At 41.4% G+C, this 24312-nt stretch overlaps 1 protein-coding gene across 1 annotated transcript in view; it reads left to right on the forward strand.

Annotated features, from left to right (window-relative positions):
* Positions 1-23451, forward strand: part of LOC127450648 (heparan sulfate glucosamine 3-O-sulfotransferase 3B1-like) — a 35545-nt gene extending 12094 nt beyond the window's left edge. Inside the window, exon 2 of the mRNA XM_051714918.1 lies at positions 22450-23451. Within this exon, the coding sequence (XP_051570878.1) occupies positions 22450-23068 (619 nt within the window). The 3' untranslated portion in view covers positions 23069-23451. The remainder of the gene's footprint in view (positions 1-22449) is intronic.
* Positions 23452-24312: the final 861 nt, after the last annotated feature.

The following is a 24312-nucleotide window of genomic DNA, read 5'->3' on the forward strand; positions in this document are numbered from 1 at the left end:
CTGGGTGGTGGAGGACGTATCTCAGTTGCCTCTGCATCTGAGACCGTCAATCCATGCACAAGAACATCAAACAAGAACTTGTCCTTAAAGGCTAATTTATACTTAATGGCAAACAGTCTTCGCTTAGTTCGCCTACAAATAATGACGAAATGCAGTGACGTTTTTGTACTACCAAAGTGTTGGTTTGGTGATATTTCTCCTGTTCATGTAAATCTCTGAAATTCTTAACCTAGGAGAACTCGGCTGGTCGAAGAGCATTGATGATTGGTTAAAACTAATCGTGGGTGGGGTTTGGACGTGATGTTTTTTATTTACAACTGTGTGTGCATATGTGAGTTGTTACATAGGTTACTGTCGTTAAAATTTATAACTCTGAAGCCCGTCTCTCAGGAATTGTTAGGAAGTATACTTTTTTTATGACTCACAACACAAACTCCTCAAAGACAGCGTGGCAATGCCGGCTTTGTTTGCCTAGGGTGCTTTAGTTCACCATGAGAAAAAAAAGTTCGGCTTCTTCCATAGTATAAATCAGGCTTAAGTGTGCTGTGGCCTAATAGTTGGTCGCTGTACAGCGATATAGTTTCACACCATACACTGTAAAAAACAAAATGTAACAGTAAAAGACTGTACAAATGAACAGTAAAAAAAACTTGAATTGGTTAACGGGTAGTTACCTTGAAATATACGATAAAAAGTTGTAATACAGTGCATCCGGAAAGTATTCACAGCGCTTCACTTTTTCCACATTTTGTTATGTTACAGCCTTATTCCAAAATTGATTAAATTCATTATTTTCCTCAAAATTCTACAAACAATACCCCATAATGACAACGTGAAATAAGTTTGTTTGAAATCTTTGCAAATGTATTAAAAATAAAAAATGAAAAAAATCACATGTACATAAGTATTCACAGCCTTTGCCATGACACTCAAAATTGAGCTCAGGTGCATCCTGTTTCCACTGATCATCCTTGAGATGTTTCTACAACTTGATTGGAGTCCACCTGTGGTAAATTCAGTTGACTGGACATGATTTGGACTATATAAGGTCCCACAGTTAACAGTGCATGTCAGAGCACAAACCAAGCCATGAAGTCCAAGGAATTGTCTGTAGACATCCAAGACAGGATTGTATCGAGGCACAGATCTGGGGAAGGGTACAGAAACATTTCTGCAGCATTGAAGGTCCCAATGAGCACAGTGGCCTCCATCATCTGTAAATGGAAGAAGTTTGGAACCACCAGGCCTCTTCCTAGAGCTGGCCGCCTGGCCAAACTGAGCGATCGGGAAAGAAGGGCCTTAGTCAGGGAGGTGACCAAGAACCCGATGGTCACTCTGACAGAGCTCCGGCCTTTCTCTGTGGAGAGAGGAGAAACTTCCAGAAGAACAACCATCTCTGCAGCACTCCACCAATCAGGCCTGTATAGTAGAGTGGCCAGACGGAAGCCACTCCTCAGTAAAAGGCACATGACTGCCCACCTGGAGTTTGCCAAAAGGCACCTGAAGGACTCTCAGACCATGAGAAACAAAGATTGAACTCTTTGGCCTGAATGGCAAGCATCATGCCTGGAGGAAACCAGGCACCGCTCATCACCTGGCCAATACCATCCCTACAGTGAAGCATGGTGGTGGCAGCATCATGCTGTGGGGATGTTTTTCAGCGGCAGGAACTGGGAGACTAGTCAGGATTGAGGGAAAGATGAATGCAGCAATGTACAGAGACATCCTTGATGAAAACCTGCTCCAGAGCGCTCTGGACCTCAGACTGGGGCGAAGGTTCATCTTCCAACAGGACAACGACCCTAAGCACACAGCCAAGATAACAAAGGAGTGGCTACGGGACAACTCTGTGAATGTCCTTGTGTGGCCCAGCCAGAGCCCAGACATGAACCCGAATGAACATCTCTGGAGAGATCTGAAAATGTCTGTGCACCGATGCTCCCCATCCCACCTGATGGAGCTTGAGAAGTCCTGCAAAGAAGAATGGGAGAAACTGCCCAAAAATAGGTGTGCCAAGCTTGTAGTATCATACTCAAAAAGACTTGAGGCTGTAATTGGTGCCAAAGGTGCTTCAACAAAGTATTGAGCAAAGGCTGTGAATACTTATGTACATTGTGATTTTTTTCGTTTTTTATTTTTAATAAATTTGCAAAGATTTCAAACAAACTTCTTTCACATTGTCATTATGGGGTATTGTTTGTAGAATTTTGAGGAAAATAATGAATTTAATCCATTTTGGAATAAGGCTGTAACATAACAAAATGTGGAAAAAGTGAAGTGCTGTGAATACTTTCCGGATGCACTGTATATTTAAAAAAAAAATACATGTAATTTTATGGTAAAATGCTGTAAAAATGAGATTTTTTAAAATGTAAGAAGTATGATTTTCCTGTATAATTAACAGTAAAAATTGATATTATTTTTAACAAGAGAGTACATGTACTTTTTATGGTAAATTATTGTTAAAATTACAGTAAAAAAACAATAATCGAGTGTTCCCAGAATTCCCTGCGTGACCCATTACATTTCATTATATTTTATGGAAACAGTTATCTTCTTATTTTTAATATCAGTTATGTACTTTGGGGTGTTATATTTGATGTAGTTTAGTTCATGTTTACTGCATACATTTAATTTCACATGTGTTACCCTGATAGTGTTTAGTGTATGTGTGAGTGACACTGAGCACTGTCTCTACATGTTTTTTGGTCATTGCTCTTGGAAGGGCCTCTATCGATGAACTTCATGTCATCATGTGCCCTTTTGTAATTACTACAGTGGTTAACAATACATCATAAAGTGAAAAGCAGTTTCAGAAGGTTAATGTACCAAGTTTATCATTTAGTAATATGAGTGGTAATGCACCGTAAATTATACAGGCATCAAAATTACATCCCGTAAAACCTGAAACGTGGTTACCGCATTTTTCACTGTAAATCTCTGACAACCACAGCTGCCGGTAGTTTACCGTGAATTTTACAGATTTTGTTTTTACAATGTATATACATAAACTGTATGTTGCAGAGACTTTTATTAAAGAGCACACTTTTTGGAAAGCATCATTTGTGTACAAACATCTTATAAACATCTTAAAAAGAGTGGATTTACATGTATTCTAAATCATAAATGTCAAAAACATTTGCTGATGGTTGTTCTTACATGCTGTCAGGGCTGCAATTAAAACAGGAACACAGAGAGAAAATTCATTGAGCAATAACTACATTTTTGTAAACAAACAATAACTCATTAAACAGTGCTGTTCCCTGCTGCAAAGTGCTTTTCTATGACAATCATCTTCTCAGCATCATAAACTGTCCTGAGGGAACTTCAAACAGTGAGACTCACACAGACTTTAAAGGCATACACATGAGCCTTTGAACGTGCAATCTGACAGCAGATAATGTAAACATAGGCTTACAGACAGGTCTTCAAAAACATGCTTGAGTGTAGACACAGCTCACTTCCCTCTAGACAAAACACAAGTTAATAACAGCCATCTAACACAGCAGGCTCTCTAATTTAACCCTGTGATATAACGCTTTACCTGAATTTCTCTGCCAGTCCAAGAGGGAAGCTTCATCTTAAACTATGGCTGGTAAAATACTTAATTATGCCATACCATCTACAGCAGTGGTCAGAAACCTTTTTGGCATGGAGTGCCATTTTTTATTTTCCTGGTCAATGGCTGTGCCAACCCAACTCAATTTTTCATTACAAATTATATTATCAGCATAACAGTTTGAGTGAAAAATTTGTGAAAACACGATGATTATGATATAATCATGATCCTACACATGAATTTTCACATAGCATCTTGTGAATGTGCTTTAATGAAAGAAAACCTGTCCTTTTGCACAAAATGAGTTAACAAAGTTAATGTCACAAATTTGCTTAGTTGATTACTGATCACGAAAATGTGTGGAATCTTAAATATTTCTTATATTATGTCATACATTTTTCAAAATCACGCAGAGGGGTAATTACTAGCACGTAAGCAACAGTGAGAGGGGAGCAGGCTATTTTTTTGATATAAAGTTTCCCGCACCTGCATTCCAATCTACATCTTGATGTAATCCTTCCTTATGATCACGCAGTGTGTTTTCATCAGCTGAATGGGAGGCTAAACAAAAAGTTAAAATGTGACGAGACTTGCGCTGCGTGTGCAGGCCATTCGCACATCACAGGCCGATCAACTATTTAGCCCTTTTCGGTGAATCGCACCTGCAAAATCCTAAAACTTTATTTTCCAGCTTTCATTTATATTGTATGGGGCGACAGCTGGGTCCTCAATACGGATACTGAAGAATAAAAACTCAGTCAGGTTTTGCAATAATCAAATGAGAGAGAGTTTACTGATTGTTCTCTGAAGGTTCAATAGGCATCACAAGTCGATGAGATACAACAGGAAGTCGAAGTGAAGTTTTAAAAATTTTCCAAAGCAATTATAGTCATATGCAAATTACATTAAGGGTGTCATCGTACCAAAATTTCTAGCATTCTAGTAGGTCAATTACTTCATACATTTTAACATATTACAAATATCGTCTTCGTGCAAACAATAATTGTTAGCCACAACATGAATCGAGTTCCCATCCTTGGTTGAAACAAACTTATGGTCAGATATCAGAGGTTAGCTATCAGTTATGGCTACTCCTTATTTCTCTATGTCAAAGGGGTACCAAGGAAAGCAATTAAAATCCTTGGAAGTTGTTTTCGACTATGGCAAAGTCACATTTGAGAGGGCACAATAACCATAAATAATTCAGAGACATGAGTTATTTAGACATGCAATGTGTAGGTGTTATCTTCTTTTCAGGAATAGAGGCCTTCTCCCCAACCTTGATGGAATGCCAGGCCTCACCATCTGTGGAACATTAGGACAGAGCACAGAGAGGAACAAAAGGGCACAAAAGAGCACAAGAGAGCACACCATTGCTGCATCTAGTTGCCTACTATTATAGTAAAGTCAGGAAGTAAATTCATGTTTCAATTCATTGATGACATGAAGTAGATCATAATGAGGTAGATGTGTTGTCCAGACATGGTTATTTTACGAACCATAAAACGAAGATAATAACAAAAAATCATAACAACGATCTCTCTGTCTTACATTACTACTTGTGATTAATCAATCCTCAGTATAATCAAATGGTTAAATAGGGTATATGATTCATTTTGTAATAAAAATAGAAATGGAATAAATGCAATACAACATAAAATGCACATTATCTGGAAGCCGGGCTAAATGAGTAATCACTGTTACTTCACTCCTGGCATGGGCCAGACCCTCAGTCACCCCCCAAATTACATACATATTACTTGTACCTTTTAGGAAAAGAGAACAGAACATTGATTAATATAATAAGAATAAGTGAGGATTATGAAATATAAAATATAACTTTCAAGAGCAAAGAGGGATTAGAATTTTTCCCCTTCAATATTTTGAATAGACTTTTTGAACCCCATGATGTGGGATTATATTTTCTCTTTTAATCGTTTAATGTAATTTTGAGTGTGACCATGGTTTGAGGGTGTACCTGTATGCAAAATCTCAAGGATTAATAGTGGTGTTTTGGTAATTACATGACGTGATGTTCTGAAAGCAAAAAGAAACAAATTAAACACGGAATGTAGGCTGGCATTAACTACTTTACTTGCACGATTAACCGAAAGTTAATTTGCTGCCTGTGTGCTGAAAATATATGCTACCTATCAGGATGTGCTACCAACGCTATATTTGCATAGTTTTAGGGTTAGGGTTTGGGGTAGGGTTAGGGCTTAGTACAGCCTCACACCATATCACACTATCTGATAGTTATGCTGGTAGTACATCCTGATAGGTATTATCTGCCTGACAAGATGTGCTACCTAGGTTTTTAACACATTTCGTGCTGTTGTAGTACATACCGACAGGTTCTCCCGTGCCTCCTGACTTGTGCTACCCATGTTTTATATGACAAATTAAGTTCAGTTAAGAAACTCTGTGGCGCAGGCCGATAGGTCACTCTGGCACACCTTGCTACGTTAAACGATCAGAACGCCTTTTGTTGTCATCAAATTATATATAACCTGCCTGCGCATCATAGGGGCATGGCTGCGGCATCATGGTAACACGCAACGTTTCTCAAGACTCCTGAGTCATCATTTTCGCTATTTTCTCCTTGTTTTCCCACCTTCATGCCTCATCTCAAGCTTCAGACCCAGAAAGTCCCTTTTTCCTAGAAGATAGAGGAGCTGATCAAGTATCGTACGAGATACTTGAATTCCTATCTGCAAACACACCGAAGGAAACGTCATGCCCGAGCCTACTAGGCCGAGTGTTAGTGTAAAAATCTCTGGCATCACCTGCGGGACTGCGGGGGTCCTTCGGCTGATCGTGACGTCACACCATTCTTTGGCAGCAGCAAATCCTTTATCTACCGCTGTATGATTCCTTCTGCAGCAGCATACCACCATCCTTCTTAAGAGATTTTAGCAGGTAATGAGATCAATTTTACATTCTTTTTTTTTTTTTTTTCTAGAAGAGAATTCAAGCTTTTAAAGGTATCTTTACATAGCTCTGTCAAGCCTGCTCTGTACCTGCTTAATTCAGTTTTATGTGAACAGAATTGCTTATTTGTTTTAAACACTTTGGAATAGTATTTCAGCAGAAAGTTATCTGTCTAGCTTGAACGCAATGCCGCATTGAAACCAGACTAGTGCTGGGTTCGGAATTGATTACTACTGTACTTCTCATGCTATTTCTACCATTTACACATGTGGCGGAGGTAGTGGGGGTGGTGTGCCATTCCGAACTCTGCATAAATCTCCCACCTCTACAAACTCAGCCTTGGTGTAAGTTTTGTACGCTGGTTTTGCATAATGATGGCAGCTTCAGAGCAGCTTCAAACTTATGTACTCGTATAGCATATTTGATTTGATATTTTAAAGCATAATGGCCATCTCAGTTGTTTCAATGTAATTGATGTATAAATTCATGCATGCCCACTGAATACCATTAATCTGTTTGAAAATTTACCTGAATGTATTTTGATCAGTGGTTCTCTACCCTTTGACTTCAAGGCTCCCCACTGTCAGAAAAAAATATATTTGAAGGCCTTCCATGTAGGGTATATTTCATTATTATAAGATATTCCTCTATTTCTACTGTAATAATGACAAGCCTGTTTTCAAGTTTTAATGAAAGAAACTACTATTGACAATAGATTAAAACTGTTCAAATCATTATAATTTGTACTCCAGTACATCTAGAACTGTACATTCTTCATTAAAAGCAAGATGTTGAAGGGAGTATTAATTTTAGCTTTTCAGTATGTTATATAATGTAATTAATATTTAAATCATAATCTTCCTTACTGAAATAATTGTAAAGATCTTGAGGCCCCCTGGAAGTATGCTGAGGCCCCTTAGTGGGTCCCCACCCCAGGTTGAGAACCACTGTTTTAGATGCAGCATCTATTCCACCTTTTCAGTGTCGGTCTAGAGTCTTCCCTTGCAGAAACCCTTGCTACTAGGCATCTTACAGAGACATACTGTTCGGACCCTCTCATGGTAATATCAGACCAACTATTATGGAAGCTTCCTTCCACAAATGGTTTCAGTCTATCATAAAAATGAAATCAGCAGGCATGCAGTAATTGGACTTAAGGCTGTATTTTGCATGCTTTGGCATTTTTAAACAACCAGTTATGTCATAAGATCCTGTTGATATGATTACTTTATTTGCATGGTCAGCATACTCCTGTCTGTCATTTTAGATAAGTGTACATTCAATTTGCATAAATTGGCTCGTAACATCTAGGGTCACTCATGCATGACGAGCATTATAAGCTTTGAAAGACATACCGCTTGTGTAATGCAGCAACAAATTCATACCAATATACCAGTAGGGTCTGAGGCTGTATTGCATGATTGCACCTACTGTTCAAGTACAAGATATTAAATAGTAGAATATTCCCTCTGTGGCTTACACTTCTTAATTCATAATCAGTTGTGTCCAATCATAATCCATTATGATTGTCTCGGCCTGCTGAGCACAATGTGCTGTTCACTTATTTACTTCTCCTGTACTTTAATAAGGATCACCTATTGCCTAACCCAAACTAACATAGTTCTGCCCTCTCTCCACATGTCTCCGGACCTGAGACCCAGAACTCTGCCTCCTTCTATGACCCTCTCTTCCTAACGGTCGACGGATAGCCTATGATGAGTCATGGTTGGTCTGCAGTGAAGAAAATATGTCTACTCAAGGGACTTTGTATCCAGAAGGGACTCTGTATGCAGAAGCATACACCAGCACTCTTCAAAGCCGGAGCAAGATCACTTCAGCACCCAGAGTTACCTTGTCAGCTATCTATAAGAATGGAATGTTGGTTTTCAACAGCTTGTATCTTAGACCAGTTCAGTTTATCTGAATACTCAAGCGGTGTATTCTGGATTCAGTTGATCATACAATTGCTAAAGCGGTTGCTGGGGTATGCTGTCAGCTGTGCCTTACTAGTCATCACCTAAACTGGCTAGGGTGTGCTGTCAGCTTGCGCCATGCTAGTCATCACGCATTGTTATTCAGGTCACTAGATAAACCCCAGTGGGAACACATTTTTGACACACGCTAGGAATACACTGATAGATACACACATCTGAAATCCACCTCACTGCAGCCCACATGTCTGGCGGTCAGATCTGCTTGTTGGGGGGGAGGGATCATCTTATTTGCTTGTCTTGTCCATTTATTTTATTTTCACTGATTTTATGTTTGTTCAGTAGAAGCTGCATGCTTCTCTGTCAGCAGCAGTAGCACATGGGTTCTGTGCAACAGCAGCAGCATATTTACTCATGTCATGTAGCAGCAGCAGCAGCAGCATGTGTAGAGCAGATCTAGTCCACCAAGACCAAGCTCATACCATGCCATATATATATATATATATATATATATAGAACAAAAAATATATGTTATACTACTCTGAGAGTTGTCCTAACTGAAATGACAAATTAAGCTCAGTTAGGAAACTCTGTGGCGCAGGCTGATAGGTCACCCTGGCACACCTTGCTACGTTAACCAATCTGAACCCCTTTTGTCCTCATCAAATTATATATAACCTGCCTACGCATCGTAGCGGCATGGCTGCAGCAGCATGCTAACACGCAGCATTTCTCCCTCCACCTCCCCAGCACCACTTGTCTAGATCTGCTCAACGGAGATGGGGATTTTATGTTTGTTCAGTACAAGCAGCATGCTTCTCTGTCAGCAGCAGCGCATGGGTTCCATGCAAAAGCAGCAGCATATTTACTCATGTCAAACAGCAGCAGCAGCAGCAGCAGCATGCTTAGAGCAGATCTAGTCCGCCAAGACCAAGCTCATACCATGTCGTGTATTTATATATATATATATATATATATATATATATAAAATAAAAAATATATAAAATAAAAAATATTTGTTATACTACTCCGAGAGTTGTCCTAACTGAACTTTACATATTTTTACTGCTGGTAGCACATCCTGAGTAGGGAGCACAGATTGTCAGAACAACGGCTTGTGATGCGTGAATGGCTTGCACATGCTGCACGAGTCTGTTGGGAATACTGCAGTCTCATCACATTTTAATGTTTTGTTTAGCCTACCATTCAGCTCATGAAAACATGCTGCATGATCATGAGGAAGGATTACATAAAAATGTAGATTGGAATGCAGTTGTGGAATTTATATAAATAAAATAGTCTACTCCTCTCTCGCCGTTGCTGGCGTACCAGTGGTTACCCTAGGTTGCCATAGGTTGTCGACCCCTGGTCTACAGAATACTATACTGTTCTTTTTAGCTTGCTAAAATCCCTATTTATAAGTAGTGCTTGCTAAGGTTTTAGTGGTGCCTGCTTTTCAAAACCTCTAACCCTAAGGCCAGAAACATACTTTACGCAGATGCAAGTGCTTGGCATTGCCAGTCGTGTATAACATGCGACACACATGACACATTTTGGAACACAACAACACATGAAATCGAGCTAACGTAGCTAGAAGCATCTGTGTAAAGTATGTTTCGGCTATAAGTGTTCAACTATGGCTCATAACTCGTCCTGGAATGTTTGTGCTATGGACACGAATGCAGTGTTAATTATCACACAGTTTTTATTGTAGTCATATATATATATATTTTTTTTTACTTTAAATGAAATTGTCCTTTAAATTTGTTTTCCAATGTTATAATATTTCATTATGTCACATTGATAAATTTTATTCAAATAACATATTTTAGTTGATGATAATGTGCAAAATGATAAATTATGTATCAAACTGTAAAACACCAAACTTTAACCAAATATATATATATATATATATAAAAAAAAAAATACATTAACTACTTACAATTATTTAAACATATTAAAGATAAAATTGTATTAATGATTAATATGTTTAATATGTAAGAATAACAACATGAGAAAATGATATCCTGAAATGATATCATATTAAGGATTATTACTGAATTCTGTCATGAATTCCTCACATTTAGACAGCATGCATGTAGTGCATTTTTTGAAGAAATGGTGTATTCATAACGCAAATTTCGCATTCTGACTAGCGTGTAACTTCAAGGGTTCAAGTTCACCTGTTTATTTGCTTAATTGTCTGTGCAAATGTAAGTTGTGATATCAAGTTTACAGTATGTTGTGGATATAGCTGATTAATCTCACAAATAAAGGATGTGTTTGAGTGAGGTAATTAACCCTTTTGTAGTTCAACGTACTATGACTGGATTATTTAAATAAATTATTTGTAGAATTTCCTTTCTTAAAAAAATAAAATAAAATGAATCAAAAACAGGGTTAGTGCATTGTTAATATCTTGCCGTATTATTGCCATATTTTTATCAACAGTATGTTTTTATTAAAATCATTTTGTTTATTGTCATGGTGCATCTTTTTTGTCTCGTCTTTGTAATCGTTGACAAAATAAAAGAACCCTTAGTCATTTCGAGATTAATACTGCATGAATGATACCTCAAAACCTTTTATGACAAAAAATGTTTTGGGGTGACCCGTACAAAAAATTTAGAGTTCTGGCAAACTTGCCACAAACTTGTTGCAAACTTGCCACAAATTCGCCACTCATTATTTTCACTTTCAAATTAGCTTGTTATAACTTGTCTTCACCGGTAGTGGTGAAACTGCAGCAAACCTTTGGCGACAATGAAGAGTTTGCTGCAAAGCTCATTTGCATGCAAAAATTAAAGAGTGGTGAATTTGCGGCAAGTTTACAGCAAGTTTGCGGCAACTCTAGATTTTTTGGAAAGGGCAACTACCCCATTAAATGGATAGTTCACCCAAAAATGAAACTTTTCTCAGAATTTACTCACCCTCATTCCATCCTAGATGTGTATGACTTTCTTTCTTCTGCTGAACACAAATGAAGATTTTGGAAAAGAAGCGATATGATAGGTGTGGGTGAAAAACAGATAAAAATTTAAGTCCTTTCTTTATTCTAAATCTCCACTTTCACACGTGGAAGTGAAACTAAACAGGCACAACATGTGATTTTCAGATGTAAAAGTGAAAGTGGAGATTTTGAGTAAAAAAAGGACTAAAATATTTATCTGTTTCTCAAGCACACCTATTATATTGCTTCTGAAGATATGGTTCCCTACCTGTCACTCACTCGACGTTGGTGTCGATGTAGTGACACTAGGGGTCACTCTTGGGAGCCCGAGACACCTCTGGTCTTTGATAAAAGGCCAATGAAAATTGGCGAGTGGTATTTGCATGCCACTCCCCCGGACATACGGGTATAAAAGGAGCTGGTATGCAACCACTCATTCAGATTTTCTCTTCAGAGCCGAACGGTCATGCTCGCTGAGCTGAATACTACTGTTCATTCACCTGCTGGATCTGACGGCGCATTTCAGCGGCTTCTCCCTCCTCTGCACTGGTGCACTGCAGAGAATGCCCCTGGGCGCTTCGGCAGAAAAACTAGAGAGTATATTTTCTGAAAGAGCATTTTTCCCCTCTAAAAGAGTATATATTTCTCTAAAAGAGCGCACACATGGAACGTCTTTTTAAAGATGCGTCTTTTTAAAGATGCTTTTCCGATTGTGTGTTATTCCTGGTTGTGCACGTTATCTCTCGCCTTCTAACGGTCACGATCACTGTCTTTCGTGTCTGGGCACTGCTCACGCGGAGACAGCGTTCGTGGATGGTCATGTTCTCATTGTGAGAATATGTCCATGGCAACGTTGCGGTCGCGGCTCGCCTTCGTAAGAAAGCGAGCCACCCCAGAGGCTCCCGCCTCGGTCCTTTTACCCACGGGTTTGAGGCCAGCGCGGCTAGCACTGGGGGCGATTTGGGGACCCCAATGGGACCGCCTACGCCGGGTATCCCCCCGCGGACCTCCCATTCCCCAGCACGCTCGTCTGCCCCGATCGGGCTTCCGGGTGAGTCCGCCGGCTCGTCTCACGGCGAGTTCGACCTCTTATTCGGAGCCCGCGAAAGTGATGAGCTCTCGAGCACAGCATCGGAGAGTGGGCTCGTCCAGTCGGAAGCCTCAGCTGGGCTCCTCCCTTCGGGGTCGATCGCCCAGTCACAGGCTGACGCGGAGATGACGACATGCTTTCCCGGACAGCCGCGAGCGTCGGTTAGAGTGGATTTCACCGCTCTTCCCTGAACCCTCGCGGCTCTGTGATTGGTTCCTGGGCTCACGGCGCCGCTCAAAGCCACGCCCCGCCCCGTTCCTTTCTTCCCGGAAGTGCATGAAGAGCTGACAAGGTCGCGGGAGGCACTTTTTACTGCCCGGTCCCGATCTTTTCAGCTTCCCCGCTCTCACTACCCTCGATGGTGGGGCGGCCAAGGGTTATTCGGCAATCCCCCGGTGGATAAAGGCGCTTGCGGTGCACCTATGCCCGCAGAGCGCCGCCACCTAGCGCGGGTGCCCAAGCCCCCGTCCAAGGCCTGTAGGTTTACGTCGTCTCTGACAGTCAAAGCCTACGGTGCCGCTGGACAAGCCGCCTCTGCCCTGCACGCCATGGCTCTCCTGCAAGTCCGCCAAGGCGCTAAAGGAACTGCACGAGGGTAGTTCCGCCCCGGGATTGATGTAGGAACTGCGCTCGGCGACCAACCTCGCTCTCCGAGCGACGGAGGTCATGGCGCGGTCTCTCGGGCGGACGATGGCCACACTAGTGGTCCAGGAGCGCCACCTTTGGCTCAACCTGAGGCCGCTTCAGCACTGGCTCCAGACTCGAGTCCCGAGACGGGCATGGCGCCACGGGACACACCGCGTGGCCATTACGTCGGTCTGTCACCGTCTTTTCAGCCCTTGGACCGACCTCTCGTTTCTACGAGCAGGTGTTCCCCTAGAACTGGTCTCCAGGCGCGTCGTGGTCACGACAGATGCCTCCAAAATGGGCTGGGGCGCTGTTGGCAACGGGCACGCAGCCGCCGGCCTCTAGACGGGTCCACGGCTGGTTTGACACATCAACTGCCTCGAGTTACTGGCAATTCTGCTCGCCCTGCGGAGGTTCCGGCCGTTGATCCAGGGCAAGCACGTGCTAGTTCGGACAGACAGCACGGCAGCGGTAGCATATGTCAACCGCCAAGGCGGTCTGCGCTCCCGCTGTATGTCACAACTCGCCCACCGTCTCCTCCAACGGAGTTAGCAGCACCAAGTCGCTGCAAGCCACTCACATCCCGGGCAACCTCAACACTTCGGCGGACGCGCCGTAACAACAGGTTACCCTCAAGGGAGAGTGGAGACTCCACCTTCAGGTGGTCCAGCTGATTTGGAGTCGATTCGGTCAGGCACAGGTGCACCTGTTCGCCACCCAAGAATCCTCCCACTGCCCGCTCTGGTGCGCCCTCACAGAGGCCTTTCTCGGCATAGATGCGCTGGCACACAGCTGGTCCCCTGGCATTCGCAAATATGCGTTTTCCCTCAGTGAGCCTGCTTGCACAGACCCTGTGCAAGGTCAGGGAGGGCGAGGAGAAGGTCGTCCTGGTAAGCACCCTACTGGCCCACCCAGATGTGGTGCTCGGACCTCACGCTCCTCGTGACAGCTCCCCCAAGGCAAATTACCCTGAGGAAGGACCTTCTTTCTCAGGGAAGGGGCACCATCCGGCACCTGCGCCCAGACCTCTGGAATCTCCATGTCTGGCCCCTGGATGGGATGCGGAAGACCTAAGCTGTCTCCCACCTGCGGTGGTAGACACGTTCACTCAGGCTAGGGCCCCCTCTACGAGGCGCCTGTATGCCTTTTAAGTGGCGTCTGTTTGCTAAGTGGTGTTCTTCCCGTCAGGAAGACCCCAGAGGTGCGCAGTCAGATCAGTGCTTTCCTTCCTGCAAGAGAGGTTGGAAGGGAGGCTGTCCCCTTCCACCTTGAAGGTGTACGTTGCTGCCATAGCAGCACACCACGACGCAGTCGACGGTAAGTCCTTAGGGAAGCATGATCTGATCATCAGGTTCCTAAGAGGCACCAGGAGGCTGAATCCCTCCAGGCCGTGGCTTGTTCCCTCATCGGACCTCTGTAGTTTTTCAGGGTCTACAGAGAGCACCCTTTGAGCTTGCAGTCAGCCGGGCTTAAGGCACTCTCCTTGAAGACTGCCCTCCTGACTGCGCTCACTTCCATCAAGAGGGTAGGTGACCTGCAAGCGTTCTCTGTCAGCAAAACGTGCCTGGAATTCGGTCCGGGCTATTCTCACGTGATCCTGAGACCCCCGACCGGGCTATGTGCCCAAGGTTCCCACCACTCCTTTTAGGGACCAGGTGGTGAACCTGCAAGCGCTGCCCGCTTGGCAGACCCAGCCCTGTCGTTGCTGTGTCCGGTGCGCGCTTTACGCATCTATTTGGATCGCACGCAGAGCTTTAGAATCTCTGAGCAGCTCTTTGTCTGCTTTGGTGCACAGCGGAAAGGAAGCGCTGTCTCCAAGCAGAGGATCGCCCACTGGCTCATTGACGCCATAACTATGGCATATCTCGCCCAAAACATGCCGCCCCCGGTAGGGATACGAGCCCATTCTACCCGTGGTGTAGCGGCTTCTTGGGCCCTGGCCAGAGGTGCCTCTCTAAAAGACATTTGCAGAGCAGCGGGCTGGGCAACACCCAACACCTTTGCAAGGTTCTACAACCTCCGGGTGGAACCGGTTTCATCCCAGGTAGTGGCACGCAACACAAGCGGATAAGCCCAGGATAGCCGGCCGGGTGTATCGCTTGCACATAGCGCCTTCCACCTCCTTTTGAGCTGAAGACGTGCGCTGTTAATTCCCAGTAGTGTTTACAAAAGTTGTTCCCTGGTTGACTTCCTCCGAGCCCTGTGGCAGTCGAGTTTTCGGAGAGACTCACTGCCGGCCCAGTACACGCGCTAACTAAGAGCCTGGTTCTGGGGTAGGTGCTCCGCATGTGGTGGTTCCCTGTAAGGCTAACCCCATGCGATCTATATCTTCCGCTAGTTCGTTTCCCTACTGGCAAACTGCGTCTTCCTTGGGCAGAGCCCCTCAGTCTCCATGTTGTAGTAACTCCTCCCCCATTGGGCAGGATCTACCTTGAAGGCTCTCCACATGGTTGGAAAGACCATGTGATGTATTCTTCCACTTAAATATCCCCCCCCTCTTGGGGCGAGGTGTGGTCTCCGCGGTGTCCTCCCCTTGGGAGGGACACCCCCCGACTAGACCTGGCGGCCCAGTCAGATAATCCCCCTTCTTTTTTAGGGAGTGGAAAAAGAGAAGGGGAAAGAGGCCACGACTGCATTAAGCCTGTCTCTATCTCTGGGTAGTCAACTTGTCCCCAAAAAGGGCCGTTCGACACTCATAACTGTATTGGGGGAGGTTACGTGTCGACCTGGTGTGCTGGCTATGAGGCACACAGCAAGTCTGCCCACCACACACAGTTCACGTAACACAGTTCAGCCTTGTGGCATTTTGTATAGGGACCCCTAGTGTCACTACATCGACACCAACGTCGAGTGAGTGACAGATAGGGAACGTCATGGTTACTGGTGTAACCTCCGTTCCCTGATGGAGGGAACGAGACGTTGGTCCCTCCTGCCACAACGCTGAACTACCCGCTGAAATGGCCGGACCTTATATCGGCTCCTCAGCGTAAAACCTGAATGAGTGGTTGCATACCAGCTCCTTTTATACCCGTATGTTCGGGGGAGTGGCATGCAAATACCACTCGCCAATTTTCATTGGCCTTTTATCAAAGACCAGAGGTGTCTCGGGCTCCCAAGAGTGACCCCTAGTGTCACTACATCGACACCAACGTCTCGTTCCCTCCATCAGGGAACGGAGGTTACACCAGTAACCATGACGATTTAACCACTGGAGTCATATGGATTATTTTTATGTTTCCTATATGTGCTATTTGGAGCTACAAAGGTCTGGCCACCATTCACTTGCATTGTATGGACAGAGCTTAAATATTTTTCTTAAAATCATCTGGGATGGCATGAAGTTGAGTAAATGATGAGAGAATTTTCATTTTTGGGTGGACTATTCTTTTAAGATTTTCACCTGGCAGATGATAAAATGGCAGAGAAACATAAAAAACAGATAAAACAAATAATACATTCGACATAGAGATTTTTGGTTGTCCCTATGCCTATGTATGCCAGTAAGCAACCACCCAGAACACCCTAGCAAGCACCCAGCAACATGCTAACAACCACTCAGAACACCTCACTAACCACATAGCAACTACCTGGCAACCACACACAACACCAATAGGCTAGCATGTGGCAGTGAGTTTTGTAATAGTAATGAGTTCTGTCTGTTAATGGATTTGAATGCTTGAACATCCATTGCTTCCGGGCTTCCCAGTCTGCGCGAAGAACAAATTGCAAGAGCTTGCCGCACCTTTACTGACAGTATTTCTTTCTTTTAATACAAGACAGCATGTAGGTGTCTGTCTGCTTGCATTAATAATTCATGCAGCTCTGATGCAGGTCTGTTTTGCTTGGGGACCAAGTGGAAAGTTTGATCAGTTGTGTTGTGCTTTCCCTCCAGGCCATTGCAAAAGGCTTACAAGGCTCTGCTTGTTTATCTAAGAGACTGCGAACGTAATTGCAGATGTGCAATTTGGCTTTTTATGATCATTGTCCACCCTTTCTCTGACTTTTAAAATTAAATGTGACTTTTTTTGCTGCTGTGCCTCCAAGACTTGTGAATTGTGAAATGAGAATCATAAAATATTGTTTGTAACTCTCATCCTTTAATAACAGCCTCTTTGCAAAGCCTTCCTTGCATTATAACAGATTCACACAACAATCTGTGCATAAACGTGCCTTTCAAATGGTTAAGATCAGACTGAAAAGGCAAACTCTGGTGTTTAGGACTACTGCAATAGTATATATTCAGGCATGTAAATATGGGCAGTCAATGGTCTTTTTCTCAATAGGGAGGAGATTTAATTCTATAATGTTTTCTTAGTACAATGAACTCGTTTATTTCAAAAGATCAAGGGAAGTTTAATTCCTGATGATATGACCCCTTCAAGAAATTACTTGGTGATTGGAGGTTTGACTGTAAATGATAGCATTGATGGCATTTGCACTGAAGTATCTGGAGGATCTAGTTCTCTTATGACCTTTCTGTTTACCTTTTCTGACACCGCATTGGCCTTAAGTTTGTTCCCACCATTATGTGCTTTATTGCAATTGTCTGGCCTTGTGTAAACCCCATTTGACCTACTTTAGTCATTCCCCCCCTTGCTAGCTAAAGGCTAAATTGCCAATTATAACAGCTGGCCTGAAACTGCTGAATCAGTTATCATGGGAGAGAAATCTCATCTTCATATGCATGCACAAAAGTAGCATGAAACAAAATATTGGGAAAAAGGGAGAGTGCTGTATCATTTATGTAAATTTCCAAGCTTTTGAGTGTTTCAGCTTGTGTTGTATATAGAGCGATAGCATTGATTTAGCAGAGAAGGATTACTTCAAGTCTGTAAGAGGGATTAGGGAGTGTAAAGAGATGAATGTCTTTTCTTCTGTGAGCTAAATATAACTTCATTGATGAAGAGTAACTCTATAACATATTAGGCAAATGAATGCAATGATCCTATATTTAGTAGCCACTTCTATTAAAATGATTGGGAGAAATTGGAACACCCAACGGTGAACAGATGTAGAAAAAGAAGTCCCACCTTAAAGGTAAAAGAGTCAATCACCTTTTAGATACAGACATTGCCTGTCAATCAACTCGATAACGTGCATGCTCATTAGCTAGACAAGCTGGGAACATTTTCATTTTTTGGCATAATCTGAGGGAAAGAAGCACAATTTATGACACCAGTGTTGTCAGATTTTACTGTTGATTTAAAATATGTTCTTTGATTGTAATCCTGAACAACTGTTTTGGAGATTTAGGTCTTTCCACGTTTAAGTAGATAAGAGCTGCAATTGTATGCTGCTTATTTACATAATAGCTGCCCGGGAGCGTTCCAAAGATGGCCATCGAATGGACTGACTTGCTAAAAAGACTTTGCTATAACTCATTAAATCTCAACCAAAGGTTGGTTCCAGTGTCCATGTTGCAGTCTGTAATTTCTCAAATGTAATGATGGGTTGATATGGTTCTGAAAATATAGCTTTCACTGGCCCTAGAGCTTCCGGTCCAATCTACTTGCTGTCTTGGTAGTCTTGTGTAACCAGACTTTTGACTATTAGCATTAAGTCTGGTCCACTTTGCTGTTTAGTCTGTCCAACAACCACTCACTTTAAGGTTGTTTAAGGGGAGGGTAAATATGAAATTGGATATAAGAGTATATACATGTTTGCTCATGAATATGGTTTTCAGGGATCCAGGCTACGTCTAAAATGGTCGCAATTGATAACAAAATAATTAATTGAATAAAGTAATTTAAATCTAAAATCGAATCAATTGGAAACCCTTTGTGTTTTGTCAGATATTATCTCGTGAGTTATTGAAATACATCTTTTGAGTGCGCAGTAGTGTGTCTTCCGCTTGCTTTTCACCCTTTCAGTTGAGATGAACTCTTTGCACACAACACAAATCCAGCGTGAGCCATGATGTCCGAGTCGTGACTCTTTTGAACAGGATCTTTTTAATGAATTACCCCAAAATATTCATAAATTGGTTTTGAAATCATAAGCGAGTTAGCGGTTTGAATCAGAGTCACTTTATCAGCGAATCATACAGTAAATCAGATGTCAGTGAGTTCACAACTGACTTCCTCACTGAACCGTGAGTCAGACTGTGAAAAATGTCTTAATTCGGGGCAATGGAGGTGTCAGGAGACAACGAAGCATGTTCAAGGTCAGGTTTTTTAATTTGCAGTATTTTCACACTAACGACGGTAACCGTCGTTATAAACATAAAGGAAATAAATTTTGCACACTCTCAGACGCACTGTCCGTTGTGCTTTCAGGTAACTCTCTCTCATCTCTCTGACGCTCTGGCATGCCCTTTAGGTCTCCCTCCGCCATCACTATATTGAGAGACAGGTGTTAGAGATAATTATGAGCCAGGAGATAAGCCTTACTGCTCCCCTCTCCCGCAGACCGATAAATGACCATGCCCCCCATGCCACACAGATGTTAAAATGTCCGATTTGAACTGAGAACCATAATTGGAATGTGTACATAAGGTTCATTAAACTTAACATCAGCCAAATTACTGATTAATTGTTTGTATGGCAATGTGTAATTTAAGATCCAAATTTACAACTGAGTTCTCTTGAAATTAATAAAGTTCTAAAACATTCCAATATGTTGCATAAACATTATTGATTATTGCAGAGCATAATGAATATAATGACTTGTAGAGAGAACATGGGAGATTGTTAAATAACCTTTATTGATTGATGGGATCATTTTAATTTTGACTGACTGTGTCACTAGAGAAAAGGCAAAGAGCACATGAGGGCCCTAGGTGAAATCCTACTTGGAGAACAAATTTTTAAATAATTATTAAAAAATTAGAAATGTTTAAAATAAAATAATTCGGCCTGCATAAGATGCCGTTTAGATGCCGTTTTTCAAAAAAGCATTTAAATTTACACGATAAAACATCAAATAATGTGTTGTTGTAGTGCTTTCAATATAGCACATGGTGAACAGAATTTCCAAATAACTCCTTTTTGTTTTTATTTGCATTTTCCATACTGTCCCGACTTTTTCGGAATTGGGGTGTAGTTATATGCAACATTACGCACCAAATCTTTTGTTTTCTGGTTATTATTGTTATTTTGGTAGTACAATAAATTGCAATTTGAACTAGCTTCATTGTCTGGGCCGCCCCATCATAGTAAGAAAAAACTAAGAATATTTAAAAATATATATATATATCAGCTGATTAATTGGTTATCAGCTTTCTTTCTTTTCTTAGGCTTTCTATCTTGCTTCTGAATAACCATCTAAATCAAGCAATTCTGTAATTTCACAACTACAGTAAAAACAACATTTTGGCTCCTAAATGTTTTATTTTAGGAGCCAATGACTCCGTAGTAATTTTTATTAAATTTAACTTTTTTGTCTGGAGCCCTGCATTTACAGTTGAAGTCAGAAGTTTACAAACAAGTTGAAGTCATTAAAACTCATTTTTTAACCACTCCACAGATTTAATATTAGCAAACTATAGTTATGGCAAGTCGTTTAGGACATCTACTTTGTGCATGACACAAGTAATTTTTTCAGTAACAGTTTGCAAGTGCAGATGGGGACAATGATCTTACTTTTTTGGAGAAATTTCCTCTGGTCTGATAAAACAAATATGGAACTTTCTGGCTATAATGACTATCATTATGTTTGGAGGAAAAAGGGTGAGGCTTGCAAGCCGAAGATCACCATCCCAACCGTGAAGCATGGGGGTGGCAGCATCATGTTGTGGGGGTGCTTTGCTGCAGGAGGGACTGGTGCACTTCACAAAATAGATGGCATCAAGACGAAGGAAAATTATGTGGATATATTGAAGCAACATCTCAAGACATCAGCCATGAAGTTAAAGCTCGGTCGCAAATGGGTCTTCCAAATGGACAATGACCCCAAGCATACCTCCAGAGTTGTGGCAAAATTTCAGCAACTTATTGTGAGGAGCTTGTGGAAGGCTACCCAAAACATTTGACCCAAGTTAAACAATTTAAAGGCAATGCTACCAAATACTAACAAAGTGTATGTAAACTTCTGACCCACTGGGAATGTGATGAAAGAAATAAAAGCTGAAATAAATCATTCTCTCTACAATTATTCTGTCATTTCACATTCTTAAAATAAAGTAGTGACCTAAGAAAGGGAATGTTTTCTACGATTAAATGATTAAATTACAAAAAACTGAGTTTAAATGTATTTGGCTAAGGTGGATATAAACTTCTGACTTCAACTGTACTTGCTTTCACATTGCTGAAACTGAATTCTGATAATCTTTTAAAGAGTTTGAAAAACAAATCTGCAAATTTAATGACTAACTCTTCCTCTGAAGCTCTAATAGAACACAACAGTGCCCGTCCACTTTTTCAGGCTTCTTGGTTCCGGAAGTGTTTTTATCCATTAATATGTTCAATAAGGATTTCATAAAGTACTTTCAAGTTCTAATCCATGAACCAAACCAACCAGCTCAGAGGTGAATCACAACATTACAAGCTCGGATTTGAAGCAAAAAAAAAAAAAAAAAAAAATTTTTTTAAATCACACAAAAAGTCAAAGGTACTTAATATCTTTAATGGGGAATAAACTACAATTCCATGAAACATTGTGAATGATGTGATCGAATTAAAATAATGGAAATACATAAAACTGCTGATTTTAGGTTGCTGATTATAAGTTTAAAAAAAAAAAAAAAATCTAAGTGTATTGCAAAATATTTAGATTTTTGAGAGTGTAGGGAGACTGACAAGATTACTTTATTCACGGTGCGTCATGGGAGAGGGCGGCCACAGCACAGATCTTTTGGAGTGCTTTGTTTGCCGCTACTCTCTGATAAGTGGATTTTTCCCCCTCGGAATCTTGGATAGTGTAGTTCTTCACCTGGAATTACACTATAAAACATGTTGTTGTTTTTGATTTTTAAATGAATTTGAAATAACTCTTATAGATGGGCTTTAATTTGGAGCATATACCATCAATTAACAACCTAGGAGCTCACAATAGGTCTGTCTTAAGGTTTTATATGTAATCATTAAAAATCAGTTCCCATATGGAAAAAACAATGGGATTTTTACTTACAGAACCAGACTTTTGCGCTCTATTGTAGCAACTTGTAAATATTCTGTATTTTGTAAATTGCTATTTTTGTGTGCAATATGAATCAGACAGTCTGTGAGTGATCCATAGGCGTGTCGTCTGAGACTGAGAATATCCTCTTCGAGGCAGGGAACCGCTTTGGGGGCTTTGTTAGGACAACAGAAAAAGTCTGTGTGTATATGAACCATGATCGTCCTGCTGTTTTTCATATTAGTGTGTCTATCGGAATGTGTCTTAAGTATGAATACTTACCTTCCCTGTGCCTCTCTGCTCGTAGGGAACTAATGCCGAAGACTTTGGAGGGTCAGCTGACCATGGAGAAGACACCGAGCTACTTTGTTACCAAGGAGGTTCCAGGCCGGATCCATGCCATGTCCAAGGACACCAAGCTGATAGTTGTGGTTAGAGACCCCGTAACCCGGGCGATTTCGGACTACACGCAGACCCGCTCAAAGAAACCTGACATCCCCTCCTTTGAGAGCTTGACTTTTAAGAACATCACAGCAAATATAATAGACACCTCATGGAGCGCTGTCCAGATCGGCATGTATGCCAGACATCTGGAGCGATGGCTGCAGTTCTTCCCCATGAGCCAGTTGTTGTTTGTGAGCGGGGAGCGACTGATCAGCGACCCCGCAGGGGAGATGGCCCATGTACAGCATTTCCTGGGCCTGAGGAGGGTGGTCTCACACAAACACTTCCACTTTAACCCTGCCAAGGGCTTCCCCTGCCTCAGAAGGCCCGAAAGCAACAGCAAACCGCACTGCCTTGGCAAAACAAAAGGCCGAACACACCCAAACATTGATCCGGATGTGATTCAAAGACTGAGAGACTTCTACAAGCCATTTAACAAAAAGTTCTTCCATATGACAGGCCAGGATTTTGACTGGGACTGAGATTTTTCCTAGAACAAATTGTTTATTGTTTTTTTGGAAGATAATTAATTGTAAAAAGTATAGAAGTCTATTTTATCATAATTTATTTGAGAGTAATATACTCACTTAGCTGCCTATTGCTGCCTATTGTTGTTGTACAAACTGTAAGTTTCTACTTGATACATTCCAGTTGAATCTGTAAGCATGGTATTTCTTGATAATTTGTATTTTCAAATGGTAAAAAATAGTTTGACAAAGGAAAAAAGCATAATGTAACTAATTACGGGTGTATTGTGAGTCTCTTTGTCCTGCACAGAGAGAATATTCTGATCAATTCTTAATTCAGTTGCGCAATAGGGCCTAATTTTTCTTTTAATAAACATTTTATTTCATCTGTTACACAAGGGTACGAACATACCATCATTCATTTTCTTTATGGACCTAGAGTTTAAAGGGTCAGTATTTAGTTTCAGTTTTTCCAAAGCCACTTTTGAAAGATCAATATGCATAAAGTTATTCAACATTATGTCAAAAAAACAACAAAAAAAGTCTGGCACCGTTTTTAGGACACCAGCTGTATGTTTAACATAATTTACATAAATATACATCAGCATTAAGCACAAAAGGGAATTCACTAAGAATGAAGCGAAAAAGTATGTGCTGAAAGCTATTTGTGTGCTGCAATTTCCCGTCTTGACTTTATTTAAATACCATGGTGCAGCACTATACCAGTGCATATAATAACTGGTTTCACCCCAGAAACTGTGTATTACAGTAGTGCCCCATATTCTGAGTCTGTTTTTGCATTTTTGAGGGGTGATTGTAGTTCTTGTTAAATGATTAAGAAGTGAAATGGAGGCAATGCTGTCACATGTTCTTTTGCAATTCTGTTACACAGAAAAGCACAAACATCTCTGTCTAAATTATGACCTCATATTACTGTAAGACCTTTCATAAAACCTCAATATTTAAAAATCTGAGGGCCTTTTCAGTATGAATATAATAGGGACAAGTTCAGTTAACTTGCTTCATTACTTGCAAGAATTGCAAAAAGTGGAAGTGGAACTTCTCATCATATTTTTTTTTTTCATACATCAATGGTTGAGTTTTATTCAACCCCTTATTATGTACTTTCAAAATTGACTTATTGTATCAGGCTCAAATGTTGTCTGCCACTTGTTTTTATAATTAATTAGATAAAATGAGTAAAACATTATTGTATTCACTTATTGTATTTGTATTTTTTTTTTTTTTTTACTTCAAAC

Source organism: Myxocyprinus asiaticus, chromosome 13, assembly GCF_019703515.2.
Source record: "Myxocyprinus asiaticus isolate MX2 ecotype Aquarium Trade chromosome 13, UBuf_Myxa_2, whole genome shotgun sequence".
NCBI classification, from domain to species: Eukaryota; Metazoa; Chordata; class Actinopteri; order Cypriniformes; family Catostomidae; genus Myxocyprinus; species Myxocyprinus asiaticus.